Source organism: Pseudonaja textilis, chromosome 1, assembly GCF_049901715.1.
Source record: "Pseudonaja textilis isolate UNSWEBS1 chromosome 1, rPseTex1.2, whole genome shotgun sequence".
Lineage (NCBI taxonomy): Eukaryota > Metazoa > Chordata > Lepidosauria > Squamata > Elapidae > Pseudonaja > Pseudonaja textilis.
The window spans coordinates 87639600-87666550 of NC_141990.1; the positions used below are offsets into that span (position 1 = coordinate 87639600).

The 26951-nt window shown below is 36.6% G+C and overlaps 1 protein-coding gene and 2 long non-coding RNA genes across 4 annotated transcripts in view; 1 reads left to right on the forward strand and 2 right to left on the reverse strand.

Annotated features, from left to right (window-relative positions):
* The window catches only part of MAP3K5 (mitogen-activated protein kinase kinase kinase 5), a 111034-nt gene that overhangs the window by 42330 nt on the left and 41753 nt on the right, over positions 1 to 26951 (forward strand). For both annotated transcript variants that reach the window (XR_015744927.1, XM_026705554.2), the window contains exons 4-10: positions 6704 to 6897; positions 8777 to 8945; positions 11290 to 11396; positions 13302 to 13472; positions 21294 to 21406; positions 23448 to 23607; positions 25036 to 25189. Coding sequence is in view for 1 of the 2 variants with exons in the window: in XM_026705554.2 (XP_026561339.1) it covers positions 6704 to 6897; positions 8777 to 8945; positions 11290 to 11396; positions 13302 to 13472; positions 21294 to 21406; positions 23448 to 23607; positions 25036 to 25189 (1068 nt within the window). In the remaining variant the exon portion in view is untranslated. The remainder of the gene's footprint in view (positions 1 to 6703; positions 6898 to 8776; positions 8946 to 11289; positions 11397 to 13301; positions 13473 to 21293; positions 21407 to 23447; positions 23608 to 25035; positions 25190 to 26951) is intronic.
* LOC148127714 (uncharacterized) lies at positions 2579 to 19235 on the reverse strand. The gene is made up of 3 exons (XR_015744935.1): positions 18973 to 19235; positions 6846 to 6932; positions 2579 to 3615 (listed from the first exon to the last, which is right to left on the reverse strand). It is a non-coding gene; the product is annotated as an uncharacterized LOC148127714 (long non-coding RNA).
* Positions 23726 to 26951, reverse strand: part of LOC148127715 (uncharacterized) — a 64228-nt gene continuing 61002 nt past the window's right edge. Inside the window, exons 2-3 of the long non-coding RNA XR_015744937.1 lie at positions 26498 to 26563; positions 23726 to 23828 (exon numbers count right to left, since the gene is read on the reverse strand). This is a non-coding gene — a long non-coding RNA (uncharacterized LOC148127715). The remainder of the gene's footprint in view (positions 23829 to 26497; positions 26564 to 26951) is intronic.

Genomic DNA, 26951 nt, shown 5'->3' on the forward strand with positions numbered 1-26951 from the left:
TCCTTTAAAAAGGTGTTTGATTTTATTATGCTAAACTAGTACAATGTGAGGTATGACCAAAAGCTGCTGATGGAAGTAGCGGGACAGATTAATGTAGAAGATGTACCTGCAGGAACTTAGATGTTTGTGTGTGTGTGTGTGTGTGTGTGTGTGTGTGTACATCTTTCTTTCCCTCCCTCTCTCCTTCCCTCTCCCCCCTCTCCCCCGTCTCTCTCTCTACACACACACACACACTCTCTCTCTCTCTGTGTGTGTGTGTGTGTGTGTGTGTGTGTGTGTAAAACAGCATGCAGAAGCCTGTCCTGTAAATGGAATAGGGCTTGTAGCATAGGTATAATGTGATCTTGGAAGATCAGACCTGCCAGTATCTCGGCCACTATATTTTGTACCAAAGGCCGTTTCTGGGTGGTCCAGAGGCATCCCCATCTAGAGAAGAATTATGCAGCTCTCTGGAACTTGAAGAATTTGCCTTAAAGGAATAAGACTTCACTTTATTACCTTAGTAATTTGCTGCATTTATTCTTCCCCAGTGTGAAATGAACCAGAAACATTGGTTGATTTCAAAGCACAGAAGAGTTTATTATTACTGCCTCTAATATAAGCATCTAGCCAACCAACAGTCAAAACTAAATTGGCACTAGATTAAGGGTCAGCAGAATTCATGGCTGGACTTAGGTCTTTTATGACAATGCAATGACTCCAAGTTATGACACTTTTAACTCTGACTTCCAGCTCAGCCTCTTCTTTCCTATATCCAGGGGACTAATGATGTTCTTCTGAGATGAAGTCAGTCAGGAGACATGACAAATATGGAAAAATGTCAATATTTAATATGACTTCCATTTTTAATAGGAAAAAAAAAGGACACAGATGACACATACTATAAAATGTAGGGTGAATTTTGGCTAATGTGTGATACATTTGATCAATTTAAAATCATATGGTGATAGATACTGGAAAAAGTTACCATTTCTTCTCTTGCAGAGAGCTAGCAAAGCAAATTGATTTTCCAGAATTATTACTAGAATTCTTGTGTGCTTTCTGTGCTTACATCACATTTATTGTAGTTTTTATTGCAGAAGAACAATGTTACCCTTTTGAGTTTTAGGATAGCTATAAAAACTTAGATTTTTGAGAGAGTGGTAACTGAAAGCCCACATTGGTTGTGTTTGGATGTTTATTGTTCTTCAGTAGCCATGGTTTTCTTTGTAGTTTGACTTTTATTTAGATGGCTGTTCTTTTATTATATTTTTTTCCTATTTAAATTTTCTTGGTAAGGAAAGGGAATGTAGGCCACCCACAGTCTCTCTGGATAGGAACAGCACCTAAACTAATAACGAAATGATTTAGCTCAAACATCTTTTGTTGCTATGCGCTCCTTACCCACACTTGCCTGTATCCCTCACTGTTTTATAAACTAGGAAGAATATGCAGCTGTGACTTGAGCAGAAAAGATAAGAACCTGCACAAAACTATAACTTGAAGGCAGCACAAAAGCCAAGCTGATCCTGCAGAGAATTCAAAAGTTCCTGAGGTGGCAGACTGAGGAGAATATTCGTTACTTGCAACAACAAATAACACTTTTGAAAACATGAGATGGAATCCCAAAATAGTATTGATCCCAATTCTCTCAGTACAAAAGTTATGAAATCAGACTATGACTAAGTGTCATGCAACTCTGGTGCTTCATAACTGTAGCATAATAGTGTGATCAGGAGAACCATTATACTACCTTATATTTGCCCAAATAAGAAAAACACACTGAGTACCTTTCTGCTCATGTCTGATAAAAGAACAGAAAGGATCTTGTCTTCCATAGTTCAAATCTCTTGCCGGATAACTCGACTCATTTTAGGATTCAAGTGCATAGGCTGTGGAAAAGTGCTGATTATATGGAGAGAGTTTTAAAAAAAATAAGATTGAAGAATGTTGTCTCTTATGAAGACTGATCATTGAACATATCTTCCTTTCTATGAGCTTCAGATTATTTCGTGGTATTAGGAGGAAGGATGCTTTATTTTAGGAGTTCTCATTTGGCTGGCATCAAAGTTGTCCAAATGCTGCATTCCAATGTGTACCTCTTGGCAATTTGCAAATAAAATTATTTCACAGAGCTGGGTAGGATATTTTTGGTCTCTTTTCTGTATTTGAAGACTACACCAGAAAACCGAACCAGGAAATGTGTTTGAAAGTGATTATATTTGAGGCAGAGCGCAACTTTGGGAAGTGTCATAGAGGACTGTCGCAAGATACTGAAGTTTTTGTCCTCTAGTGATATTCATGAAAAAATTTCTCAGCCTGGCTAGAAGTAGCAGCAATTAATTGAGCATTCTCTTTGATATGCTAGATATACAATCTCAATGCCAGTTGCATTTCTTTTACGTGTTTCTGGTATGAAATGGCTCAGGTTTTAGGAAGCAACCAACTCTTCATTTTATTTTTGCATTTGAAAAAAATGTATACCAGTTATGTTGTCACAATCCTAAAACATGTAGTTAATTAATTAGCTCCTAATTACATTTCCATGCATGCTGTTTAAAGCAGCTAATAATGATAAATTGCAAAATCCAGTACAAACTTTAAAAAAGCATAGTATACTTTATTTGGCCAAGTGTGATTACGCACATAAGTAATTTGTACCCGGTGCAGAAGCGCTCCATGCATATACAACGCAACAAAATAATCATCATCATAATAATGATACCAATAATAGGAGATAGTAAAGAAAATGAAAAGGATAATAATAATATTACAGCCATACAACATGGGCGAATATACTTAAACATAAGATAGTACTGGGATTAGATGTTCAGCAGAGTGATGGCACAAGGGAAAAAAACTGTCGCTATGTCTAGTTGTTTTGGCATATAATGCCCTATAGTAGCATCCTGAGGAGAAGAGTTGAAACAGATTATGTCCAGGATGTGAAGAGTCTAGTTATTTTCTTAGTTCCCCTCCACGCAACATGCAAGTCTTCTTTGGAAAGCAGGCTGATTGCAGTTCTTTTTTCTGCAGTCCTAACTATCCATTGGAGTATGTACCTATCCTGTTTAGATGCTGTACCAAACCAATTATAGAAGTACAGATGGATTTAATAATTTCTCTGTAGAATTATATCAACGCTCCTGGGGCAGCCTGAACTTCCTAAGTTGATGCAGGAACAGCCTTCTTTGTTGTGCCTTTTTGAAGATGGTTCTACTGTTAGGTGTCCATTTCAAATCCTGGGAGAGTATAGAACCCCCAAACTTGAAGGATTCTACGAGTGATACTGTGCTATCAAATATAGTAATAATTTTAAATCCAAAAGCAGAAATGCAAGTGAACAATTCTGGATGTTCTGCACTGAATTTTTTTCTATTTATGTTGTTAGTTGCCCAGAATTAAGGATTTGGATGGCCTCAAAATTTAAATAAACAAATATGAAATGTAATAAGTCCATGCGCCTAGATTTCTGGCCCAACTGCAGTTTCCTATCGCACATACTTGACTTGCTTAGGTAAATCTACCTGCCCCAACTGTAGAATGTGCTGATGGCTCACAGGATGTAGTTTGTACAGAGAAGAAAAATAGGATTGCTGTACGTAAATAGACTTCACAAGTGACATTAATTCTGTTCTAAAGAGAAAGAGAGAGAGAAAGAATATAAATTGAGAATTATGCAGCAACTTAACTGTTTCTAGGAGTTAATTTGTAACTGCTCCAATGTTTCTTCTTCCATGCCTAGGTCAAATTTTATTGAAGACACCTTCTTGGCTTTGTTGTTGGCAAAGCCAAAAATAAGTCATTATCGGTACATATTTTTGATAGTAGCCAACATACCAGCAGATGGTCTGGGCTTTGTGTCTCTCCAGATTCACACAGTGTGTTGTTTATCTGTTAAGAGCCTCTACTTGACCATATTAGTTTTACATTTTGGCACTCCAACTTTCAGCCTATTTAGGGTCCTCCTGGTAATATAAGGGAGGTCGGATCCTTCAGCCACATCTTCCTTTAATGTTACTCCTTCCTCCATCTTTTAATTCATTTTTGTTCTTGTGTACTCTCAAGAATGTTTGCCATAAAGTTGTTCCTAGATCTGAGTCAGATGGTTTGGGGGATATGTCCGTTCAGAGGATGTTGAAGGTTATTCTCTTGCTTAGATCCCTCAGTGTCTGCCACAACTCTCTCCTGATTTTAAGTGGGGCAATGCCAGAGGGAGAATATATATTTTCAATTGGTGTAGGTTTGAGAAATCCTGTCACTAAACATACTGTCTCATTGATGGTGATACCTACTTTTGAATGATGAAATATGTGCAGAAGAAAGAATGGGATGAGCATCAGATTCACAAATAAATGTGAACATTAGGCCAGTGACGAAAGATCAGAAAATTTCCCTAAATCTTAATAATTGTTCATAGTGTTATTCATTTTAAATTCCTAATTCTGCTGCAAAATATCAGTCTGTGTGTATGTGCATGCATGCACACGTGCCAGTGCATGTGGAAAAATATAACCATTCTAAGTCATTCCTAACTAATAAGCTCTGGATCGTGCTATTTATTATTACTGCTCAAAAAATGCTGCAGGGAGGACATTTCAACAGTGCTCCAACATAGTTATTATGTGAGTTTGCTGAGAGTGGCAAAATAAGGTTTGTATAAGAAGAACTGATTCATCATCATCCTGTTAGTGTTTCCTCTTGGGAATAATTATAAAAGATATAATGAATGCTACAAAAGCGTATTGCCTAATGTCATAAGGGGTGGATTAATAATTAACATGCCTTAGCTTCTCTAAGTTGGCAGGATTTTTCTAACAAAGGAGACCTATAATTACTGCAAAAAGTAGAAATTTATATCAACGTTGTGCTTGTTTATGTGGAGGTCAACTCTATAGAGAAACCTGAATTTCTTTCTAGGGAATTCAGAATTTTATCTATTTTAGGTTAGCCCAGTATTTCACAGTGTTTTGTTTTCCAATATGTTAGTCCTAACCCCCAGGCTGTGGACCGCTCCCAGTCTGTAGCCTGTTAGGAACTGAGCCTGCAAGTGAAGCTTCATCTGTGCATGCACAGAATCTAGGTTGTGCCTCCCATCACTGCTTTAGTCCTCCAGCTTCCAGAATTTCCAGTCAGCACATTGAGAGCTGTGTTAATTGAGAAAGTTGGGAATTGTAAAAGGAATGAGCACAGCTTGCTAATACCTATCTATCTATCTATCTATCTATCTATCTATCTATCTATCTATCTATCTATCTATCTCTATCGTGCACTCATCATGAGCATAACTAGAATAGTAGTATTGGCATTATGGCTTATGATCTCTAAAATTTGATATTTTCTATTAATATTAATAGAATATTACTAATATTTTGAATAAAACAAATTACATTTAGCTTGCTCATAATTTTTGATAGGATTAAGTTGATAAGATGAGAGCCAATTTAGTCTAGTGGTTACGGCACCTGGCTATTAATCAGGAAATTGTAGTTCTTCCTTAGGCATGAAAGCCAACTGGCTTACCCAGTTTTCATTCATAGCCTGAAACCAAGTGTTTTCCATCACAATCCACTGCTTTGTTGATTCTTCTACTTTGAAAGGAGTAACTATGCCAACTGAACTGCTTGATAATATATATTTTAGGCAGGCTATGCCTTATCCAGCTCTATTTTGCAGCAAATATATAATGTTTCTTTTAGAGAAATGGTGTTTCATCTTTTTATATCTTTTCTTATGCTTTCCAGACAGGGCAGCAATTTAAAGATATTTAAAACTTTCAGTATATTAATGTCTAAATATTTAAAAGTTATGTGAAAATTTTATGTTCAATCCTGATATGAAAAACACAGTGATGGTGCTTGATATTTCAATAATTCAACTGTGATAACCTTTGAATTTCCCTATATTCTTTACATTATAATTAATGCATATATTATGATGCAGTATAATGCAAATTACTGTTGTATAATACCAAGAAGTTCTTCTCGTGGTTTCTGTGTTTCCTGTGTTATCAATTAAAATTATAGTTGTTCCCTTTCAGTCCTACAAAAAATATACATAATGTTTACAACAGTAAACAGTAGAATAGAGTCAATCTCCATAATTCCTTACCCTTGTATAATCCAAATATTTGTTCACCTGCAGAGCTTCTTTATGTCTAAACTTGTCTGATGTGCAGGTTATTCTTTCAATAAAAGTACTTGGAAGAATTCCCTCCTTAAATAGTAATGTTCTGCCAGTTCTTTCCCAATCTGATTATTAACAAAATAACATCTCCAGGTATGCTTGATTATAGTATCCCGCATTCCCAGTCATTATGAACATACATTTCAGGACAGATAGGAATTGTAGCCTGTCACATCTGGACACCAATGTGGGGATGGCAGATGCACCATTACTTCAATAGAGAGAATATGGAAAAACGTTTCATTTTTAATTAACTGTTCATTATTTTTATGTCATAATGTGGTGCTGCTTTTGTTGCTTTGATGTATTTTGTTGGCATAAGATGCTGCATGTGCTTATATGGAAAGATGGGATGTTAATCATATAAGTATTCTGTGCCAGCAGAATCTATTAATAAGGAAACCTGAATGGATTAAAGAGATTTACAATATGAAAATTATGTTAGGTGTTAGTTAAGTTCTACAAAGTATATTGATTTTAAGATTATATATGTTATAATTTACATTGCTAAACTCATCCCTTTCCTCCTTTTCTGCAGATGTGCACTGGCAATTATATATTTGTTCCATATATGATAACTCCCCATAACAAAGTCTATTGCTGTGACAGCAGTTTCATGAAGGGTTTGACTGAATTGATGCAACCCAACTTTGAACTGTTGCTGGGACCAATATGCTTACCCTTAGTTGACCGCTTTATTCAGCTCTTGAAGATGGCACAGGGCAGCTCAAGGTATGGAGCGTCTTCAGCTGTAACATTCAAATTTGCTATAAAAAAAGAAAACCGTATGGACCCAATACATTTAACAGGCATAGCATTTGATAGTAGCAGCCAAGAGACAATACATAACAAGAATACCAGAATAACAGAGTTGGAAGGGACCTTGGAGGTCCTGTAGTCCAACCCTCTGTTCAGGTAGGAAGCCCTATACTATTTCAGACAAACATTGTTCAATCTCTTAAAAACTTCCAGTGTTGGGGCATCCACAACATCTGGAGGCAAATTATTCCACTGATTAATTGTTCTAATAATTAGGAAACTGTCGTGTTCATGTCTATCAAGAGTACTTTCATATTAGGATAGCTAGTTGCTTGAACTTTAGCTTCCAATTACCTCTCACCAAGAAGTATCTGAGGACCATGGTATTTCAGATTAGTAATGGGTCCATTGTTCTGTCCATTCTTCCATCTGTCAAAAGCTTTCATGATTAATAAAAGTCCCCAAAGATAAAAAGTAGTCTAAAAAAGGAGAGAACCCACTTTGCCTTGTATCCTTCACCATTTTGAAATAAGATGCATCTTCCCTTTTAAGTTTATGGGGAAGATGCATTGCTTGGAAGTGATAGACATATTTGGGGATGGATGGGGCGTGAGGTGAGGTATAGGAAAGAAGCCTGAGGCGGAGAAAAAGACTCCCCCTCTTTCTCTTTTACAATTTGGAAATGAATTGCTTCTTCAGAATTATAATGGCATCCTGGGGAGGCCTCTTGTTGTTTCATAGATGAAATGTGATAATACTTATACTTGACATTTATAGACTAGAAACATTGAAAAGCTTTAATGAGATGGGCAACATAGAATTTTAATAGTGAATAGCCCATATCAAATGCTTTGTTTGTTTGTTTAATGTATCAGCATCCTTGAGATATGGGCCAACATTATTTTATTACATTATCTACAACTGGGGGAAAGATGAAGCTGAGAAGCTTGCCTAAGGCCATCTACTAGCCTGTGCAATTATGATATGAACTGGAGATTTTTTTTAACATACAGATGGGCATCCTGAATAATCAATTGGACTCTTCAGTTGTCCCTCTTGTGCACTCGGTCGCTACATATTTGTTAACATTTTGAAGGGATGCTCAGAGGACCAAATTGACAGGAATCTTTAGTTTCTTATCATTCTTTCCTCCTCCTTCCCCAAAGAAATAATGCTTCAAGGATGCGGAGTGCCAATAGGTTTCACAAAGACCAAGTGGACTTCTTGTCCAACTTTAGGTGAAACATTTTTGCCATGATTTTTGTTTCCTCGTGAGAAATGACTTACGAGCCAGTGACAGGTTTGCCAGATAGCCAGTAATCTGAATTAAATTACAATGCTTATATCCCATGACTTGAGAACATTTGAAGAACATTTAAGATGTCATGGATCGTAGAACAAGTCAATCCAGAGTTTTCAAGGCACAAATTAGCAATATCCTATTGTCATATTTTGGATACATAATGTGAAGACCCAACTCCCTTGTGAAATCTATAATACCGGGAAAGCTGGAAGGAAAGAGAAAAGAGGACAGCCAGAAAGTAAAATGGACAATACGATAACACAGGCAATGGGTCCATTTTGGAAGGTCTGAAGAGCCAGGTTAAGGGCAAATTATCCTGGAGAAGGCCCATCAGTGTGGCTACTGAGATTCAGCATGAATCTGATGGCACAGAATAAAATAAATCATTTTTATGACCATATCTACATATTCAGTCCATATTTGCAATCTTTAATTAGGTCAATATTCCTAATTCAGTTTTGCCCATTGTATGAATTGCTGTAAAACCGACAGCCAAGGGGCTCTTTTGTAACCCTGAGGTTTATACCAATTATTTCTTTTCCGTTCTAGCCAATACTTCAGGGAATCAATTCTTAATGATATCAGAAAGGCTCGTAACTTGTACACTGGGAAGGAATTAGCTGCAGAATTGGCCAGGATAAGACAACGGGTGGATAACATTGAGCTTCTGTCTGCTGACATCCTGATAAATTTGCTGTTATCTTACAGGGATATTCAGGTAGGAATTAAATGCTTAATTCAAATGTATTACTTCTATTACCTCTGTTTCATCAACATATCCAATCACACTTGGCCAATAAAGAATTATGAGAGGGCCTCTATTCAACTCTAGTCAGCATAGGTCATTCAACATTTTATGTTCCCTAAATATGCTCTTACTCCTTACTAAGCTTTTTTTAGATCACACCACCCACTTAATCCCCAATTCCCTGAGCTACAAATTATTATTTTATATGCCAGCAAACTACAGCATCCCCCCCAGTTTGCCAGACTTACATTTTTGCCTGCATAAAACAAGCACTCATTCCTGAAAAATGCAAATAAAAGCTAAACAAGGGAGACTTTGTAAAGAAATTTACAGTGAATGCTCTTTTCTAAAAATAGCAGTCATTCCTACCAAACCAGATTTTCCACAATTTATCTTCCATCCTCCCATTTCCCCCCCCCCCAAAAAAAAGAGTTTAGTTTGATGGTGGGTGGGCACGGGCAAGAAAGGGATGATTTTCATTATTTAGAAATGTATAAATATGTGGGCGTTCAGTGTTTAAATTTACTGAAGAGGGATTTAAATCCACCATTTTTTTAGAGGCTATTTTGGACATTCTCAGAATAAATGCTTGACACAGAATGGATCAGGGCCAGCTGGAGTCCACAGAGGACTTGGGGTAGATGGTCATTACCACATATGCTCATGGTAGCCTGAAAGTATTCTTAATAGTTGCCAGATTTAACAAATAAATGTTGTTACCATGGCAACTGTGTGCATTTACATTATGCTTAGAACTGCGAAAAGGGATATAGAACGGCTAATATTCAGATTTTATTTTTTAAAAAGTAGGATCCAGTATGCATATTGGGGGACATTACTGTATATTATAAACACAATGACAAAGGTTCAGCAGATTATATGAGTAGATTACATTTCTATAAGATACCCTATCTTGCTATCACATATTCTACAGAACTGTTGTCTTTTTAAAAAATAACTGAATTTCAGATGCTGAGAGTTTTCTTAAGACTGCTATACTTCTGAAGTCTGCATTCAAACAGTTGATGGCTAATAATGGAAACCCATACTGAGGAGATCATTAAGCATATGAAATTTTATGTCTTTTGAATATAGAAATGTCACATCTGGTTTATTATCTTTCTTACTGTAATCATTTCAGTAAAGCTTGCCCGTGCTCCTGTTAAACTGATTGGAAGTAGCCTGGATGTGAAGTAAAATCCTTCCTTATTTCAGTCAGAACAACAAGGTGCACAGGCCAGACAGTGGAATATGTGCTGTCATTATTGGGATGGGATGGGGTGGGGTGGGGAGGGAGTGGCTCAGAAAGATGCTGCAGTATGGAAAGGGAAAACATGTTCCAGAAATGCTTAAGCCTCTGCCTGAAACTGCCAACATGAAATAGTCAATATAGGCATTGAGGGAGTGAAGGAGAACATAATCATATTATTAATAACATGTCAACTTATGTAGAAAATTCAGCAAGGGTACGTGAGGGGTATGTGATATGAGAGTCAAAGTTAATTGTCTTCAGCCTGCACTGTTCTTTGACATTTTTTATTGCATAGTTGGCTACAAAGACTTGATGTGATTATGGAAACTTTTCATATCAAAATTCAAAAGATATTTCCAATTGCAAAGAAGGAAGGAGTAAAGGGAGGGAGCTATATCATCTATATATTTGTAAATCTCACACTGGTCAAAACTATCGCTACTCTTGAATCACATGCAACATTAAGAAATGTCAGATCTTTCAGTTGCCCTTTTAAAAGTTTGAAAACAATGAAAAGCAGTTGCCTCCTTCTGAATGTAGACCAAAAGGGTGACATGATGGCTCGGTGATTAAGATGCTAGGCTTGTTGGCTGGAAAGCTGACAGCCCAGGTTTGAGACCCAAGTATTGTGCAACAGGGTGAACAACTGTCTTTGCCTAGCTCCTGCCCACCTAGCAGTTTGAAAACATGCAAATGTGAGTAAATAAATAAGTACCATTTTGGTGGGGAGGAAACCAAGATCTCCACAACTTCATGCTGGCCACATGACCACAGAAATGTTTTTAGACAAGGGCTCAATGGCCTTGAAATGAAAATGAATGCCATCTTCTATAGTCAGCAACAATTAGAAGAGTAAAACCCAAAGGGATTCCTTTCTTTTGTAGAACAAAGAGAACTGAATGGGCTATAACCAATACTATTATTGTAGTATTAGGTATTATATCCATTCTGTACGTAGTTTTATTTTTTCAGGCCGCAGAAAGACTTACACAGTCTGTCGATTTTTTTTGCCTCATATGAGATCATGTTTTAATAAATTATTTTATTTATCTTTTTTGGAAGGATTATGATTCTATTGTGAAATTGGTAGAGGCATTAGAAAAACTTCCAACCTTTGACATGGCTTTGCATCATCATGTGAAATTTCATTATGCATTTGCACTGAATAGGTAAGAACTTTCCTTTCTCTTGAAACTACAGTGTTTGATGGCAGTTTGTCCACAGACAGAATATCCTTCCATTTTTTTCTAAAAATGAATACTTCAGGCATTTTTTTTTCATCCAGTCTCTGTTGCTTCTACAATAGGTAGATGTCACTTTCCATCTTGACTTTGGCTTTCTATCACCATTTGACTTTATTTTCTGCAGTTTGAGCACAGCAAAAGCCTGAAGAGACCAATGTGATTGGAATGGTCCACGAAACAAACTCAAAAGCATAGCACACAAATTAACATGACTCGGCCTAGAAAAGAAGCAGGCACAGTGGAGCTGCAAACAAAATGATACACATGTGCATGATTCTATTATTAGCTGTTCAGATATAATAGCAGGACATAATCTAAAAATGAGGGAGAATGGCAAGAATGATTAAGCATCATTTGGTTCCATCGCTTTTATACGAGGGCTATCCACAAAATAGATTACGTTTTAGTCTGTAGCAAGAAGGGGCGGAGCTAGCACGGCCATCTTTGATCTGTGCATCCACCACTCAGTCTGCATCTAGTCGTGCTAGTGGGAGGTTCGTATTGTTGCCCGTTATTTCACAGCAAACGTTTGAAATGTGTGCTGCAATTGAAAATCCCGCGAGTTGTGAGGTACAATCAGTGATAAGGTTTTTGTTGGCAAAAAACCATAAACCGATTGAAATTTTAATTGAAAAATTGAAAAACTAAGAAAAGCAATTCAGAACAAGCGTAGAGGAAAGTTAAGCTCAAAAATTTTGTTTTTGCCTGACAGTGCCCAACCACACACAGCAAATCGCACTCGAGAAGTCCTGAATGCTTTCAAGTGGGAGATTTTTCCTCATCCGCCCTACAGCCCCGATCTTGCACCAAGTGACTACTACTTGTTTCTGAGGATGAAGACCTGGCTTGGAACAAAATTTTTGAGCTTAACTTTCCTCTACGCTTGTTCTTAAATGCTTTTCTTAGTTTTTCAATTTTTCAATTAAAATTTCAATCGGTTTATGTTTTTTTGCCAACAAAAACCTTATCACTGATCGCACCTCACAACTCGTGGGATTTTCAATTGCAGCATACATTTCAAATGTTTGCTGTGAAATAGTGGGCAATGATACGAACCTCCCACTAGCATGACCAGATGCAGACTGAGCGGCGGACACACAGACCAAAGATGGCCGCGCTAGCTCCGCCCCTTCTTGTTACAGATGAAAACATAATCTATTTTGTGGATAGCCCTCGTACATTGAATGCTTCAGACTATTAATGTGGTACAGTGTAGTACAACATTGAGAGCTGTCCATTCACCTTTGGGATTCTTTAGACAACTGGTTCTTATTTGAGATTTTGTCTCCAGAAGTTTCTGTCTGTCCTCTAAGATAGCACAGAGTGGAGGCAGCCCCAGTCTTTTCCATGAGATCAATTATTGGAAGTATGCCTTCTGAATTGTGGAGTTTGCTTTCTGGAATACGATCCAGCCCCTCCCCCATCAAACTTCACACTGTACAAGAGTTCCTAAGTGACTTTTCTTCTTGGCCATGGGTTAGGTTGTTTCTTGAACCTATATACGTTTTCTTTTATAATGTAACAGACGATTTTTCTCCCAGGAATATATACCCTTTTCTTAAACTCCTCCACTTCCACTTCCCATCTCTCTTTAATCGTATCAGCCACCAAGAGTCTTTTGAGAGCCAGGCAATTTAAATAAATAAAGTCAAATTCCTATAAAATATTTTTCTAGAAAGTACAAAAGAAATTGTTTTCAAATGGACCATGTTAATACCAATCAAAATTCTTCTCCCTAGTCAGACTTACTGCATCATCTTTGATGTGTGAAGGGATAATGCATTAGGACTATTGCTATGAAATATTGAATTTTTTTTTTAAATAAAACAGACGAAATCTACCTGGTGACAGGCAGAAAGCTCTAGATATCATGATACCTCTAGTGGAGCAAGAGAGCCAAGTTGCTTCTGATATGTACTGTCTTGTGGGACGAATCTATAAAGACATGTTCTTGGATTCTGGATTTACAGACACCGAAAGCCGAGATCAAGGATCTTTATGGTAAGTACCACTTTACTACATGTCTGTATGAGTTTTTGGTGTTAAAAGGACACTGAATTTTTATTCTTCAAATGCATTTCTGAAGCAGTCTTATATGTTTATTAATTAAGATAGTCCTCGACTTAATGACCACAGTTGAACCCAAAATTTCTATTGCTAAATGAGATAGTTAAGTGAATTTTGACCCATTTTATGACCTTGCGTGCCACAGTTGTTAAGTGAATCACTGCTTTTTAAGTTAGTAACATGATTATTAAGTGAATCTGGCTTCCCCATTGACTTTGATTGTCAGAAATTCACAAACGATGGTCACATGACCTCAGGACACTGCAAGTGTCATAAATATGAGACGGTTTCTAAGTGTTTGAATTTTGAGCACATGACCATGGAGATGCTACAACGGTCACAAGTGTGAAAAACGGTCATAAGTCGCTTTTTTCAGGGCCGTTCTAACTTTGAACGGTCACTAAACAAATGGTTGTAAGTCAAGGATTACATTATAAGTAAAATAAATACATTTTACTTGCAAATAAGTAAAATTTAGTCAGATTGGATAGTTTTCAGATCTTTTAGGTAATATTTTCCAGATATATTATACCGTAAGAATATCTCTGTGTCTTCTTTAACATCTATACATTTGACTGATTATTTTTAAGAAATTAAATCAGCAAATTTCAGAGATAATTTCATTTTTGATGATTTATTTTTTTTCCATTTAACTTGCTTTTGTCTGTTAGAGAAAACTTAACGTCCCCTATACAATCTATAGAAATAATATAATGTACAGTACTATGCAAATCCGAGTTTATTGTGTCTTAATCACAGCCATTGTACAAGCACTAATTTCAGAACAGATTAGACACATTGGTCTTCTGTGATTGTCACATAGTTATGGAACCTTTTTCCCCCCTGCTATTGATATCACTTCCATGTCCTAGAAGCCTATTTCCTATCATTCCCAAGGAAATTGTTCTGTTTGGTTTATTATAGAATAGAATAGAATACCTTTATTGTCATTGCATTCCACGAATACAATGAAATTTGAAAGCTACTCCAGCACAGTGCCCCAAATACCACATCACAATCACACTACAAAGTATTTAAAAATAATAATAATAATAATAGTAATAGTAATAGTAATAGTAGTAGTAATAATAATAATAATAATAGGACTAAATCACAAATGCACGGTTTGATTCAAGACAGTTACTGTCTTGGAAAAGAAACTGTTTCTCAATCTATTAGTCCTCATTTTAGGACACCTATAACACCTCCCTGATGCTAACAGTTCAAAATATGAATGTCCAGGATGAGAACGGTCTGTGGAGATTTTTAGTGCTCTAGAGAGGAGTCTGGTCTTCACAATCTCTTCCAAAGAAGAAAGAGAGCAACCGATGATTTTTTGTGCTGTGTTTATAACTCTCTGGAGCATCTCCTTATCCATTGCAGAGCATCCAGCATATCACACAGTATGCCAAAATGCTCTCGATGGTAGAACAGTAAAAAGTAACCAGCATTATTCTATTTAACATTTTATTTGATTGCTTTGAAGACATTGAAAGATATAGTGCTTAAAATTTTTTAAAACATCTCTGGGATGTTTCAAAACAATTCCTGATCACAGTTGACCATACTTTTTAAAATGAAAAGCTGTTGAATGTTGGCAAAGATGAGAAACTACAGCAGTTTTTAAAAAATCTTTCCATTCACTTTAGAGAATTTCAGCTTGGAGGATTCTTTAGTATTTCCTTATATTCTGCTAATCAAATAGAAGGAAATAAGTCTTTGTGGTCATCCTACCATCTACATTACAAAGACTTATTTCATAATCAGGTCTAGACTGCACACCTGTTTGGAATCAGTGATTTATTTTTTTGCCATTGCAATTCTACCTTCATCACACGCAAATATATAAAATTGTTTTGAAATGCTCACTGAAGCGTAATCCAAATCCCTGCAGCTTATCTTTCTGTCTTTTCTTGTGATTTGCTTGTTTTACATGGAGAACTAGAGTGAATGCTGCTAGGCGATAAGATTTCGGTTAATATCGACACAGAGATAAGAGGTTAATAATTAGCTGTCAGATTTTCCCTGTGGCTTTTTGTGCTGACCTCATAAACTGGGGGAAAGGATTCTTGTCAGGAGACTGACCAACAAGCCAGGCAGAAGTTAAATTGGTATGGAGGCTTGCAGACAATAGAATTTGTCTGATGCCAGCTTCCAAGCCAACATTATACTAAGAAAGCAAATTATAATAGACGGGAAAAGAAGAAGAGATACTAGAAACTGAAGTGATAAAACAATTTGCCAGTAAAAGATCAATAGCAGAATATTCTGGATTCTTGTTACGCATGTTCATGGCAGGGAAGAATGCTAAGGACAGTCATGATATTGGATTAAGGTAGTTTTGGATAGTGAATATATTTACAGCAATTCCTTTCCCATAGTCCATATCAGGTATGCAACTAGTGGAGAAATGCTCCAAATCACTGTGAAGTTATAAAAGAGTGGCAAAAGTAAGCCATTTGAACAGCAAAACTGGATACAGCAGCTGCCGCAACAGAAAAAGGACCAAATCATTGAACAGTTGTTACTTCTCTGAGCATCTCATGCCCATATTGGCTGAGTGGATGCAGCAAGTGATCCTCGGAAAGAACAAATTAGTGCCCAGTTGCCTCCTTCTTCTGTAGTTATATCAGGCCAAGCCATTGTTCGTTATATTCTTTAATAAAAAGCCGTGACTGGTTTCCTGCCGAAGCTGCAAACCATGGTTCAAAATCAGAGTGACAGTATTCACATGACACTGTCTAATTCATAACCAAACCAGTATTGTTATAATTAGCATGTCAGCTTTGAAACTTAGCTGCCACATTTTTTTTAAGAGAGTTTGGAGGAGTTGAAAAGTTCAAGGTTATTCTGCATGTCGTATTAAGAAATTCCAGTGGTAGTTAATTGGTTCTTGTGATTTATGAAGTGTAGAAGTGGGAGGAGAGAAGGGAGGAGAGAAGGTGGATTCTGTATAAGGCTGAAAAAAAATTCACTTTGGGAAATTGTCTTTGACATGCCAGATCTGTTTCTAAATAAATCAATTGGAGACAAAATGTCTCAGAGTGATTGATATCATGGATACTTTCTGGATGCCTTACATAGCGTTGAATAAGATAATATGAATATGGTGTAAAATGAACCTGCTATACCACCTGTTTATTTCAGATTCATATTTTCATGTCAGATGGGAAAAAGAACAGCCATCGTCATAACTGGCAAGCAATATTTAGCGGGAACGGTTTATTCTTGAAAAGGAAAATACAAAGAGAAAATTTGACTGCCATTTCTCCTGTGGGTTTGACTGTGGGAGTGCAACCATCCTGATTTTTGATGCCAGCTCTGAATTGATAGAGCCTGGGTTTGTCTTTCTGCCTGGACTTTGCTTTTCCCCCCCACACCCCTTGTGATGTTTTAAAAACTTGTGACTCTCATGAACATTTGAAGGGGGTTAAAAATTAGCAAAAAGAATAGCATTTTCTCAGAGAGGTTTTTTGTTTTTTAAAAGGGGAGCAGAGAGTGATATGAGATGTCTTGAATCATTGGCACTTTTTTTTTGCTTTTCTTTGCCCTTTTTAACATTAGTTTAGGAAAATGTAGTCAGTCAACCATAGTTGTCTATGTATAGTTGTCAACAGTCGTTAACTGACTGTTGATTTGTAATTATTTTGTGTGATAAAGAGTTCTGGAAAATGCTCAAATCTTACTGTAGTTGTTTAAAATGCAAACAATCCAGAGACCCGAAGTTTGTGGGTGCTATACCAGCTAAAACATTTTTTTCTGATAGTTGGCACTGCAGCAGAGCCCCTTTCCTCCAGATATGCAAGCTATCCATTTGGCAGATCTAACTATTTCTTTCCCTAGCACGTTCAGTTTGAACTCAAGGAGCAAGAGAAAGTCTTCCAGTCCTCAGCTGGTTACATTGTAGAGGGGATACCTGATTCGCAAAAGGTCTCTTAGAAATTATTCTTTTGCATCAATAATAGTACTAATTGTGCTTGAAAGATTGTACAGATTTTTAGAATGAAGATAGTGGTAGTTGCCCTTTTCACTGGATTCCTAGCCAGATAACAGATAATCAGAGTTGGAAGGGACCTTGTAGGTCATCTAGTCCAACCCCCCGCCCAAGCGGGAGACCCTACATCATTTCTGACAGTCCAATCTCTTCTTGAAAGTCTCAAGTGATGGCGCTCCCACAACTTCCAAGGGCAAGCTGTTCCATTGGTTGATTGTTCTCACTGTCAGAAAGTTTCTCCTTATTTCCAGGTTAAATCTCTCTTCAGTTTCCATCCATTATTCCTTGTCTGGCCTACAGGCACTTTAGAAAATAGCTTGACCCTCTTCTCTCTGTGGCAGCCCCTCAAATATTGGAAGACTGCTATCATGTCTCCCCTAGTCCTTCTCTTTACTAGACTAGCCAAGCCCAGTTCCTGCAACCGTTCTTCATATATTTTAGTCTCCAGTCCCCAATCATCCTGGTTGCTCTTCTCTGTACTTTTTCTAGTCTCAACATCTTTTTTATAGTGTGGTGAGCAAAACTGGATGCAGTACTCTAGGCGTGGTCTTACTAAGGCTTTATAGAGTAGTATTAGTACCTCACTTGATCTCGATTGTATCCCTCTGTTAATACAACTAAGGATTGCATTAGCTTTTTTGGCTGCTGCTGTACACTGCTGTCTCATATTTAGCTGGTTGTCCAGTAAGACTCCAAGATCCCTCTCACAGTTACTGCTATTGAGCCTGATTTCACCCAGTCTATATTGTACTTTTGGTTTTTCTTGTCTAAGTGTAGGATTTTACTTTTTTATACATTGAATTTCATTTTGTTAGATACAGCTCAATGTTCTATGTCTGTTGCTGTTAGAGAGCAATATATCTGGAAAATACATACAATATTCTTCCGTTTTCTGCTTTGTTTTCTGCTTTGTAGGTGTACCAATCTTTTTTTTAAAATAAACAGGGAATCCTCCTTATTACAATGAATTCTGTAATAAATAAACACTTTTAAAATATTCAGGACAATATCTGATGGGTAACCACATGACAGAGAGACTTTAGTGCAGAGACGAAGTGGCAGAACCCAACTTCTTATCCATTTGTTAAATGGAGAATTCTTTTTCAGAGAGCCTTTCTTTACATCAAGGAAAGGAATGATATTAATCATCTGATGATCTTACTGCCGAAGTAGCCTCCCCTCAGAAGGAGGAATACTGTCCTTATATTTCTCCTTATATTTGACAGAATTCTCATTTGCGGTTACCAAATAAAGCAGCATGATAAAGCAGGAATAAATTATAATGTATCTGTCAAACAACTTAATCATAAATAAAGAAGATATTTTTTTAAATTGAAAATTAATATTTTGATAATCTGAACATACTTTTTTGTCATACTTCAGGGAAACACAGGAAATAAAATATGAGAACACTTAACATAATTACAAGAGCAAACATACCTACTATTAGTAGATTTCAATACTAAAGTACAGTAGAGATATCTTTGTTTGCAGGTATTTCAGCTCAACGCCAATTAATTGGGGGCTCCAATTAAAATAGGGACAACGAAATTGGGCTACTGTCATCTAAGAAATCTTTAATAAATCAACAGCAATGAAATCAATGCAGTAACTATTCATTATGTGAAAATATATATATATAAAGCCAAGTGCCGATTATGGTTATCATTATTTACTGTTGTTACTTCTATTCAGTGCTGGAGCACATACTTTGCATGTTCAAAGTCCAAGGTCCAATCTGTGACACTTCCAGGGAATGGCTGGGAAAGACCCACCCCTTTAAGCCTTAATCAGCATTTGCCAATCAGACTTTTAGCTTGACTAATAGTCTATATTCCATGTTCCTGGATACTTCTGGATGGGCAGTTCTGTGCAACATAATTAATATTCATTGTATAGCACCTACTCAACAGGAATAAGCCTGCAGGATGAGTTAGAACATGTGATGTTTATTATGTCATTTATAACTTTTGAAGAATAAAGCTCTTAATAATCACTGGTTGTGATGGCTAAATACGATTTCCATGATTAGAGGCAGCAGTAGCAAAAGAGGACTGTTGTTTAATTATGAATTTATAATTAAAAAATCAAACCAAACAATATGGGAGAGGAAGCTGACTTTTCTACATGCCTACATTGGTGCTAGTATTAAAATGCAATTATGCCAATGAATTGAGTACTGTATTCCTGACTAATTTGTTTATGCCTTTTCTTCTAGCTAGTATATTACATTACCTTCTACATTTATTTCTATAGATCCATACAGTAGGAATAATGTTTTAAATAGTGTATAGTGAGTGGATTAAAACCATATTTTTAATATAAATGTCAAAAAACTTTAAAGGTGAATATATATATATATATATATATATATATATATATATATATATACATATATATATACATATATACATATATATACATATACATACATACGTGTGTGTGTGTGTTTTCTTAAGTTTTCAGGGTACTTACATGTATGGCATTCAGCTTTGTTCGGGTATTTTCCCACATCATTGTAGTTGTGCTTTTAAAGTTGTAGCAATGTTTCGGCAGAATCTCATCTGCCATCATCAGGCTTCTGTATTGTGCTCGTCTGTGTTGTGTTTCTGTCTGTTCTGAAGAAAGAAAAATAGCAGCCATCCTAAGAAACCCCAAAGATAAAATTGACCTGGAAAACCAAGGCATATATGAAGTCCCCTGGGCATCATGCCCTGCCACATACATTGGAAAGACCAATAGAAGAATAAGTACCCGCTTAGATGAATACAAAAATGCAGTAAAAAAGCTGGAACACACTTCCTCACTAATCCAACACATGAAAGCCACAGGTCATAGCATCGACTTCAATGGCACCAAAACCCTAGCCACTATAGAAAACCCCAGCCACAGAATTATCAGAGAAGCCATAGAGATTTAAAAAAGACCTGAAAGCATGAATAGAAGAGATGGTTCCACCAGACTGTCAATTATCTGGAAGCCTGCACTCTCAAACAAAAATATATCCACACCACAAGCCAGGCAAACACCTGGGCACAAACAGACCCCCCACCGATACCTCCAGCTCAAACACACCCCAACCAGGCACCCAGATGAAACCTAGCTTCCTAATAAATGATGGCCGTCCGTTTACTCGGAGCCAAGCCGCACTAAAAGCCTCCAATATAGGAAACACAATGTTGCCAGCCAATCAAGACAAAAAAAGCTACAAAACAGACAGAAGTTATTAGAAACACCAATCAAACAGAACACAGCAAACTCCAAGACCAATAAACAGAGACCAAGACTCCCAACCAATCAGGATGAAGAAAAAACCATTCTGGCATGGCAGATGGCTAGACGAACACAATACAGAAGCCTGATGATGGCAGATGAGATTCTGCTGAAATGTTGCTACAACTTTAAAAGCACAACTATAATGACGTGAGAAAATACCCAAACAAAGCTGAATACCATAAATGTAAGTACCCGCAAAAACTTAAGAAAGCACACACACACACACACACACACACACACACACACATACTGCAAAATAACAAAGCTGTTGCGGAGTTATATAGTTTTCATAATTGCAAAAACACAGAAGAAAGAAAAGAGTGGAGGAAGGATGTATGTGTTTGGGCTCCTAAAATAACCATGAGTTTTGGAATATAACAGAGGATGTTATGCTTGGATAAGTTAGTTGAGTTGTATAAAAGTGATTGCGGTAATCATTTAAGAATGTCCCAGATTGCCTCTTAATGAAATGTTTTCTCTTTTAGGTTCAAGAAGGCATTTGAGTCAGAACCATCATTACAGTCAGGAATTAATTATGCGGTCCTCCTCTTGGCTGCTGGGCATCAGTTTGATACCTCTTTTGAATTACGGAAAGTTGGTAATTATAGCTTACTGATTCACTAGCAAATCAAATTCAGTGACAAGATATTTGCCACCTTCTGTTTTACGGGAAGCGAGCTCATGTTGAAGTCACAGTTCTTCTTAGCCATTTCTTCATTTCAAATACATCTTCCATTATGAGAGCATACATAGACTGCGCACGTGCTTTTACCAAGTGATCTGCTTTGAGCAAATTCAGTTTTTTAGAATAATTTTTTCCATATAGACCTGTAACAGCTCAGGGGTATCATGGAATAAACTGTTAACAGAAATGAATGAATTCTGTTGATCCTTCTAAATAATTTTATATTTTATATAACTTTTGGTCCAGTGAAATCTTCCATGCCGTTATTTCCCTTTACTATGTTATATTTGAACAGCAAGAAATGTAGTGTATTTTTTGCATTATAAGGCACTCCAGACCATAAGACGCGCCTAGCTTTTGGGGAGGAAAACAAGAAAAAAAATCTGGCTCTGCCTCCCAAGCGATTTGCCTCCTTGCAGCAAACAGCAAACAGCCAGGTTAACTTCAGCACAGCAGCTGATTGGCGGTTGGATCGGCCTCCCGGATTACTGCCTATCAGCTGTTCCAGGCTGCGGGGATCACTGCTGCCCATCACCACCATCGCCACCCATCGCTGCCGCCACCTATCGCCATCTCCACATGCTCCATTTTCAGTCTCCATGCGTCCTGTTTTCGGCCCATTCCGAAAATGGCGGGGATTGATGGTCTCCAGTGCCAATCCCCGCTGCCTGGAACAGGTCGAAAACTGGATGCACGGAGGCCAAAAATGGAGCATGTGGAGATGGCGGTGATAGGCAGTGGCAGCGATGGCTGGTGACAGCAGTGATGGGCAGCAGCAATCCCCACAGCCTGGAACAGCTGATCGGTGGTATTCTGGGAGCCCGATCCGACTGCCAATCAACTACTCATGCTAAATCAGGCTGTGCTGAAGCTGACCAGGGTGTTTGCTGTTTGCTGTAAGGAGACAAATTGCTGGGGGGCAGAGGCCAAAGGGGGGGGGCTGGTGGGTGGGCGGGGCTTTGGCAACATTCTCTCTATAAGACACACAGACATTTCCACCCACTTTTTTGGGGGAGGGAAAAGTGTCTTATAGAATGAAAAATATGGTATCCTGTTATAAACGTAGAATCTGTAGTAATAGTTGCCTACTGTAAAATTTCCATTCTTCCAGCAACATGAGGCTATTGGGTTAATACAAGGTATTATTAAGCTAATACAGGTAGTCCTCGACTTTCAAACACAATTTAGCCCAACATTTCTGTTGCTAAGCAAGACAGTTGTTAAGTGAGTTTTGCCCCATTTTACGATCTTTCATAACATGGCTGTTAAATGAATCTGGCTTCCTTATTGACTTTGCTTGTCAGAAGGTTACAAAAGGTGATCACATAACTCCAGGACAATAGGACACTGCCACTGTCATAAATATGAACCAGTTGCCAAACATCCGAATTTTGATTGAGTGACCATTGTGATGCTGCAATAGTTGTTAAGTGTGAAAAATGGTCAAATGTCACTTTTTCCAGTGCTGATGTAATGTCACTAAATGAAAGGTTGTAAGTTGAGGACTACCTGTATAGCAGGCCAATTTTCTAATTGATGAGAAAAAAAAATCTCAATTCAATTTTATAGACTTCCCTCTGAAAGCTTGATGAAAGAAATGAAGGTTGCTCCATAGCAATAATTTTTTGATTTCTGTTGACAATTTTTATCAGTTTCTGCTAAGTCCCCTTAAACCTCATTTTTTTGTTTTTGACCTTATCTCTGAGGTTAGTTAAAACTTGTACAGAAATGAAGAGCAAGTCATAAATACACGAAAGCAATTATATCCTGAAATTAGGTAGTTTTTAAATTTGTAATACTTTAGTGAGTAACAATCATGCTGAGGTTTATTAAACCTATTAAATTTGAAAGGCGTATGTCTATATTCGTCAGCCTGACAGTTTCTAGATGTGTTGGGGTTCTGGGTTCCAGAATTCCCACCATTACAGCTAAAATACAATTTTAATTTCTTCAGGAGTTAAAATAAGCAGCCTGCTTGGGAAGAAAGGAAACTTGGAGAAATTGCAAAGTTATTGGGAAGTAGGGTTTTTCCTGGGAGCCAGCGTCTTGGCAAATGATCACACAAGAGTGATCCATGCCTCAGAAAAGCTATTCAAGTTGAAGACACCAGCATGGTAAGCAAAACTTTCTTGCGCCATTAATATACATTTAATTTTCAGATTAAACGACATTGCATTCGAAAGCCATTGGTAACTCTAGGTAAATAAATCATTTTGTACACCACATTGACACCCGAGGATGAAAGTACAGAGTACATAAAATGTGGGTTATCCAGGTATCCTTTGGCTTCTTTTTTTTCCTGAGTAAGCACTTGAGTTTTGATTCTGGATTCAATCTGTGAAATTCAGAAAGAAAGAAAATAAGTGTTACTTACAGTTTAACAGGATTTGTTCTCAACCTGAGTGAAAAGATATAAAAAGTTCTCTTTGCTGTCATCTTATGATCATGCTGAGTTTTGCAACCCAGATAGACTAGTTCTATAGAACAGGGAGTAGAAGCAAAGCAAACAGAAGAGATAGATCAAAGGTGAATCTATCAGAGAATGGAAGTGGATAAATGATAACCTTTTAAAAAATGAACTTTCCAGTTTAATTCTATACATCTGACCCCACTTTATACCTCTTGTAGGCAGATCATGGTTATTTAGAAATTTTTATAAATAATTTTGATGAACTGTCAGCCCATATAAATATGGGTGCAATATTCAGCAGACCTAGAATAGTTCTGGGGCTGGGTTTGTTTCCTTGTCTCCCCTTATTTTTAGTTTTTATCATTCTAGTTTTAAATCAATAAGAGGGCAATGAAGAGTTGACACAAGTGGTTATTTTACAGTGTGTAGCTTCTGCTTGATGTTCTGCTCAAGGCTAGTTTGTTGGATCAATGAGAGATTTTGGTATGGTATTTACTTTTAAAAAGATACTAAGCAATAACTATGTCAGACATTTTGCTGGGTTCCAAGATGAGAAAAATGGATTGTAGTTGCTAGGCAACTATAATTCTCTGAGTCAATTTGAGTTGAAACTGTGATGGGGAGTGATTGAAACCAGATCCAGAGAAGAGATAAGAAAATCATCTTGTGTTCTATTTCCATCTTTATTTATCCATACAGGCCTTTGTGTTTATTCAGGCTTCAGTTCAGTGAGGCATATTTCCATTTATGATGCACCCGCCTTTCTGGAAGTAAATAATTCTTAGAAGTAACCACTAACATGGAAGTATTTTCTCAACTAAAAAAACAGGAAACACACTTATTAATTTTAAGAATGAGAGAAAAATATGTTTCCTTCTGTCTGTAAAGTAGTAGGGAATCTATCCAGGACAATGTAATTTATATTATCCTAAGCACAATGGAAGATGGAAACTATTTAAAAAAACACAGTGGAGTACCAGCTTGGGGGAAAAGAGACTCTGTATATGTTTACCCAGCCAATCAGTTTTGTGATGTGTTTTGTGGTCTGTATAGAAAACGAATGTGATAAAGATTGCAAGCAATAATATAAAATGTTGCAAACTAGTCTTTGTTTTCTCCTGGTTTATCCTAGGTATCTTAAGTCCATTGTGGAAACCATTTTGATATATCAGCACTTTAAGAAGCTAAATCCAGATCAACAAGTAGGCAAAAATGAACTTGTAGACTTTTGGATGGATTTTCTAGTTGAGGCTACAAAGACAGATGTCTCTGTAGTTAGATTTCCCGTAAGTATAATTTAAACACTGTTCATTTCCTGTTTGTCTTGCTACATGGTTATTTGGAAAGAGAAGTGCTTTAATTTGGAAGGCAATAAATTTAAAAAAATATAATTAAATTGTTCTTTATTAGATACAGACATCTTGCTTTTCCTACAAAGAAAATGGTTCTTAAATGTCACAACAATTCTGGTGAAGAGATTATTATTATGAGTTTGAATTTCGTTTCTGAATGAGGAATTGAAGCTAGTTTGTAGTCTGTCATTCTAACTATTTTACCACTTAAATAAATAATAAATAATTGAACTTGTAGACTTTGGGATGGGCTGTTACATCTTTTCTTTTGACAACAGATTGAAACATTTTCTGTACAATTCAATTAGTTTTAACAGTTAGTTTTGACAGCTATTAAATGTTATATGAATTTCCCTTCTCTCAATTTTTTGCACAGTTATAACAGAGCAATTGTGTAAATCAAATGGGATAGAGTCAGATATCATTTTCCATTGACTTACCTATTATAGTGATTATACCATTTTCATTCCGTAAATGAATTTTTCACCAATAATGATACCATTTTCACTCCACAGTTGATGGCTATTGAAAAATCTATTCTTTAGTTAAATATTATTCCAATATTTTTGTTGGAACTAAATGTTTTGTTTCTAGATTGTATATTCACCTGTTGTATAATTTTGTACATAATACTTGGCAAATAGATACCTTATTGTTCTTTACCTTTTCACTATCAGTTCCATCCTGCTGCTTTTCCATACATTGTCATTTGAGGCTATTGATCCCTCCCTGCTGAACTGACCTTAGCTGGAGATTTGGTATTCACAGTCTCTTCAAAGATTTCTTGCGTAAATTTGCGGAAATATGATTTTTGCTTGCTCAGTCCTTTACTTCATTGTAACGTATACTCTGAACTTACCAAAATAATGAACAGCATAAATCTTGCTTTGCTATTTCCTAAACTGGAATGAATACAAGCTAGTGTCTACTTTTACAAAAGCTGCAATCTTCTGATCATTACTGTCTTTAGAGTTTTTCTTTATTTTTATGCATGCTTTTCATCCTACCACTTCATGCTTTTCATCCTACCACTTCCCCTCTACAAAATATTTTGTCTTCCTTTCTTATCCCACCTTCCCCATAAAGATTTTCATCTGTGTATTATCATAGAATCTCATAGAGTTGGAGGAAAACCTAACAACAATAGCTAAACTGAGCTACAATAGCTTTTTTTATCATCAGATAAACCAAAGCCATTGTAACTCATGACAATTTATTGAGAGGTAAAAGTGGCATTTTTACCTCATGTCTTCAGGTTTTTTATTTATTGAACCAGCAATTTTCATGTTTTCTTTTAGTTTTTCCTCCCTGAAAAAAGGAAAAAAAAGGAGTTGACAATCTCCTAGCCTTCTTCTACACAGAAATTGAATTTATACTGAAATTAAGAAAATAGTAGCCACATGTTTCCTAATAATGTTGATTTAGGGTCTAGAAAATAATCTTTTCAAATAACTGAAACCAGTTAACTGAGGAAATACATGAAAACTACTTTAAAAATGTTTATAATAAAGGAGATGGAAGAGAAAAAACATTCAGCAAATAATATAATGTAGTTTTTAATTAAACTCTACCATGCACGTAGCAAAATAAAAGTTTAGATTCTTACCACAGATTTTGTTGTGTGCTGCATGCTATTTGTTCGCCAGTTCTTTTTTTAGATAAAGTATAATAAATAGTTGCCATAAATGGTTTAGCT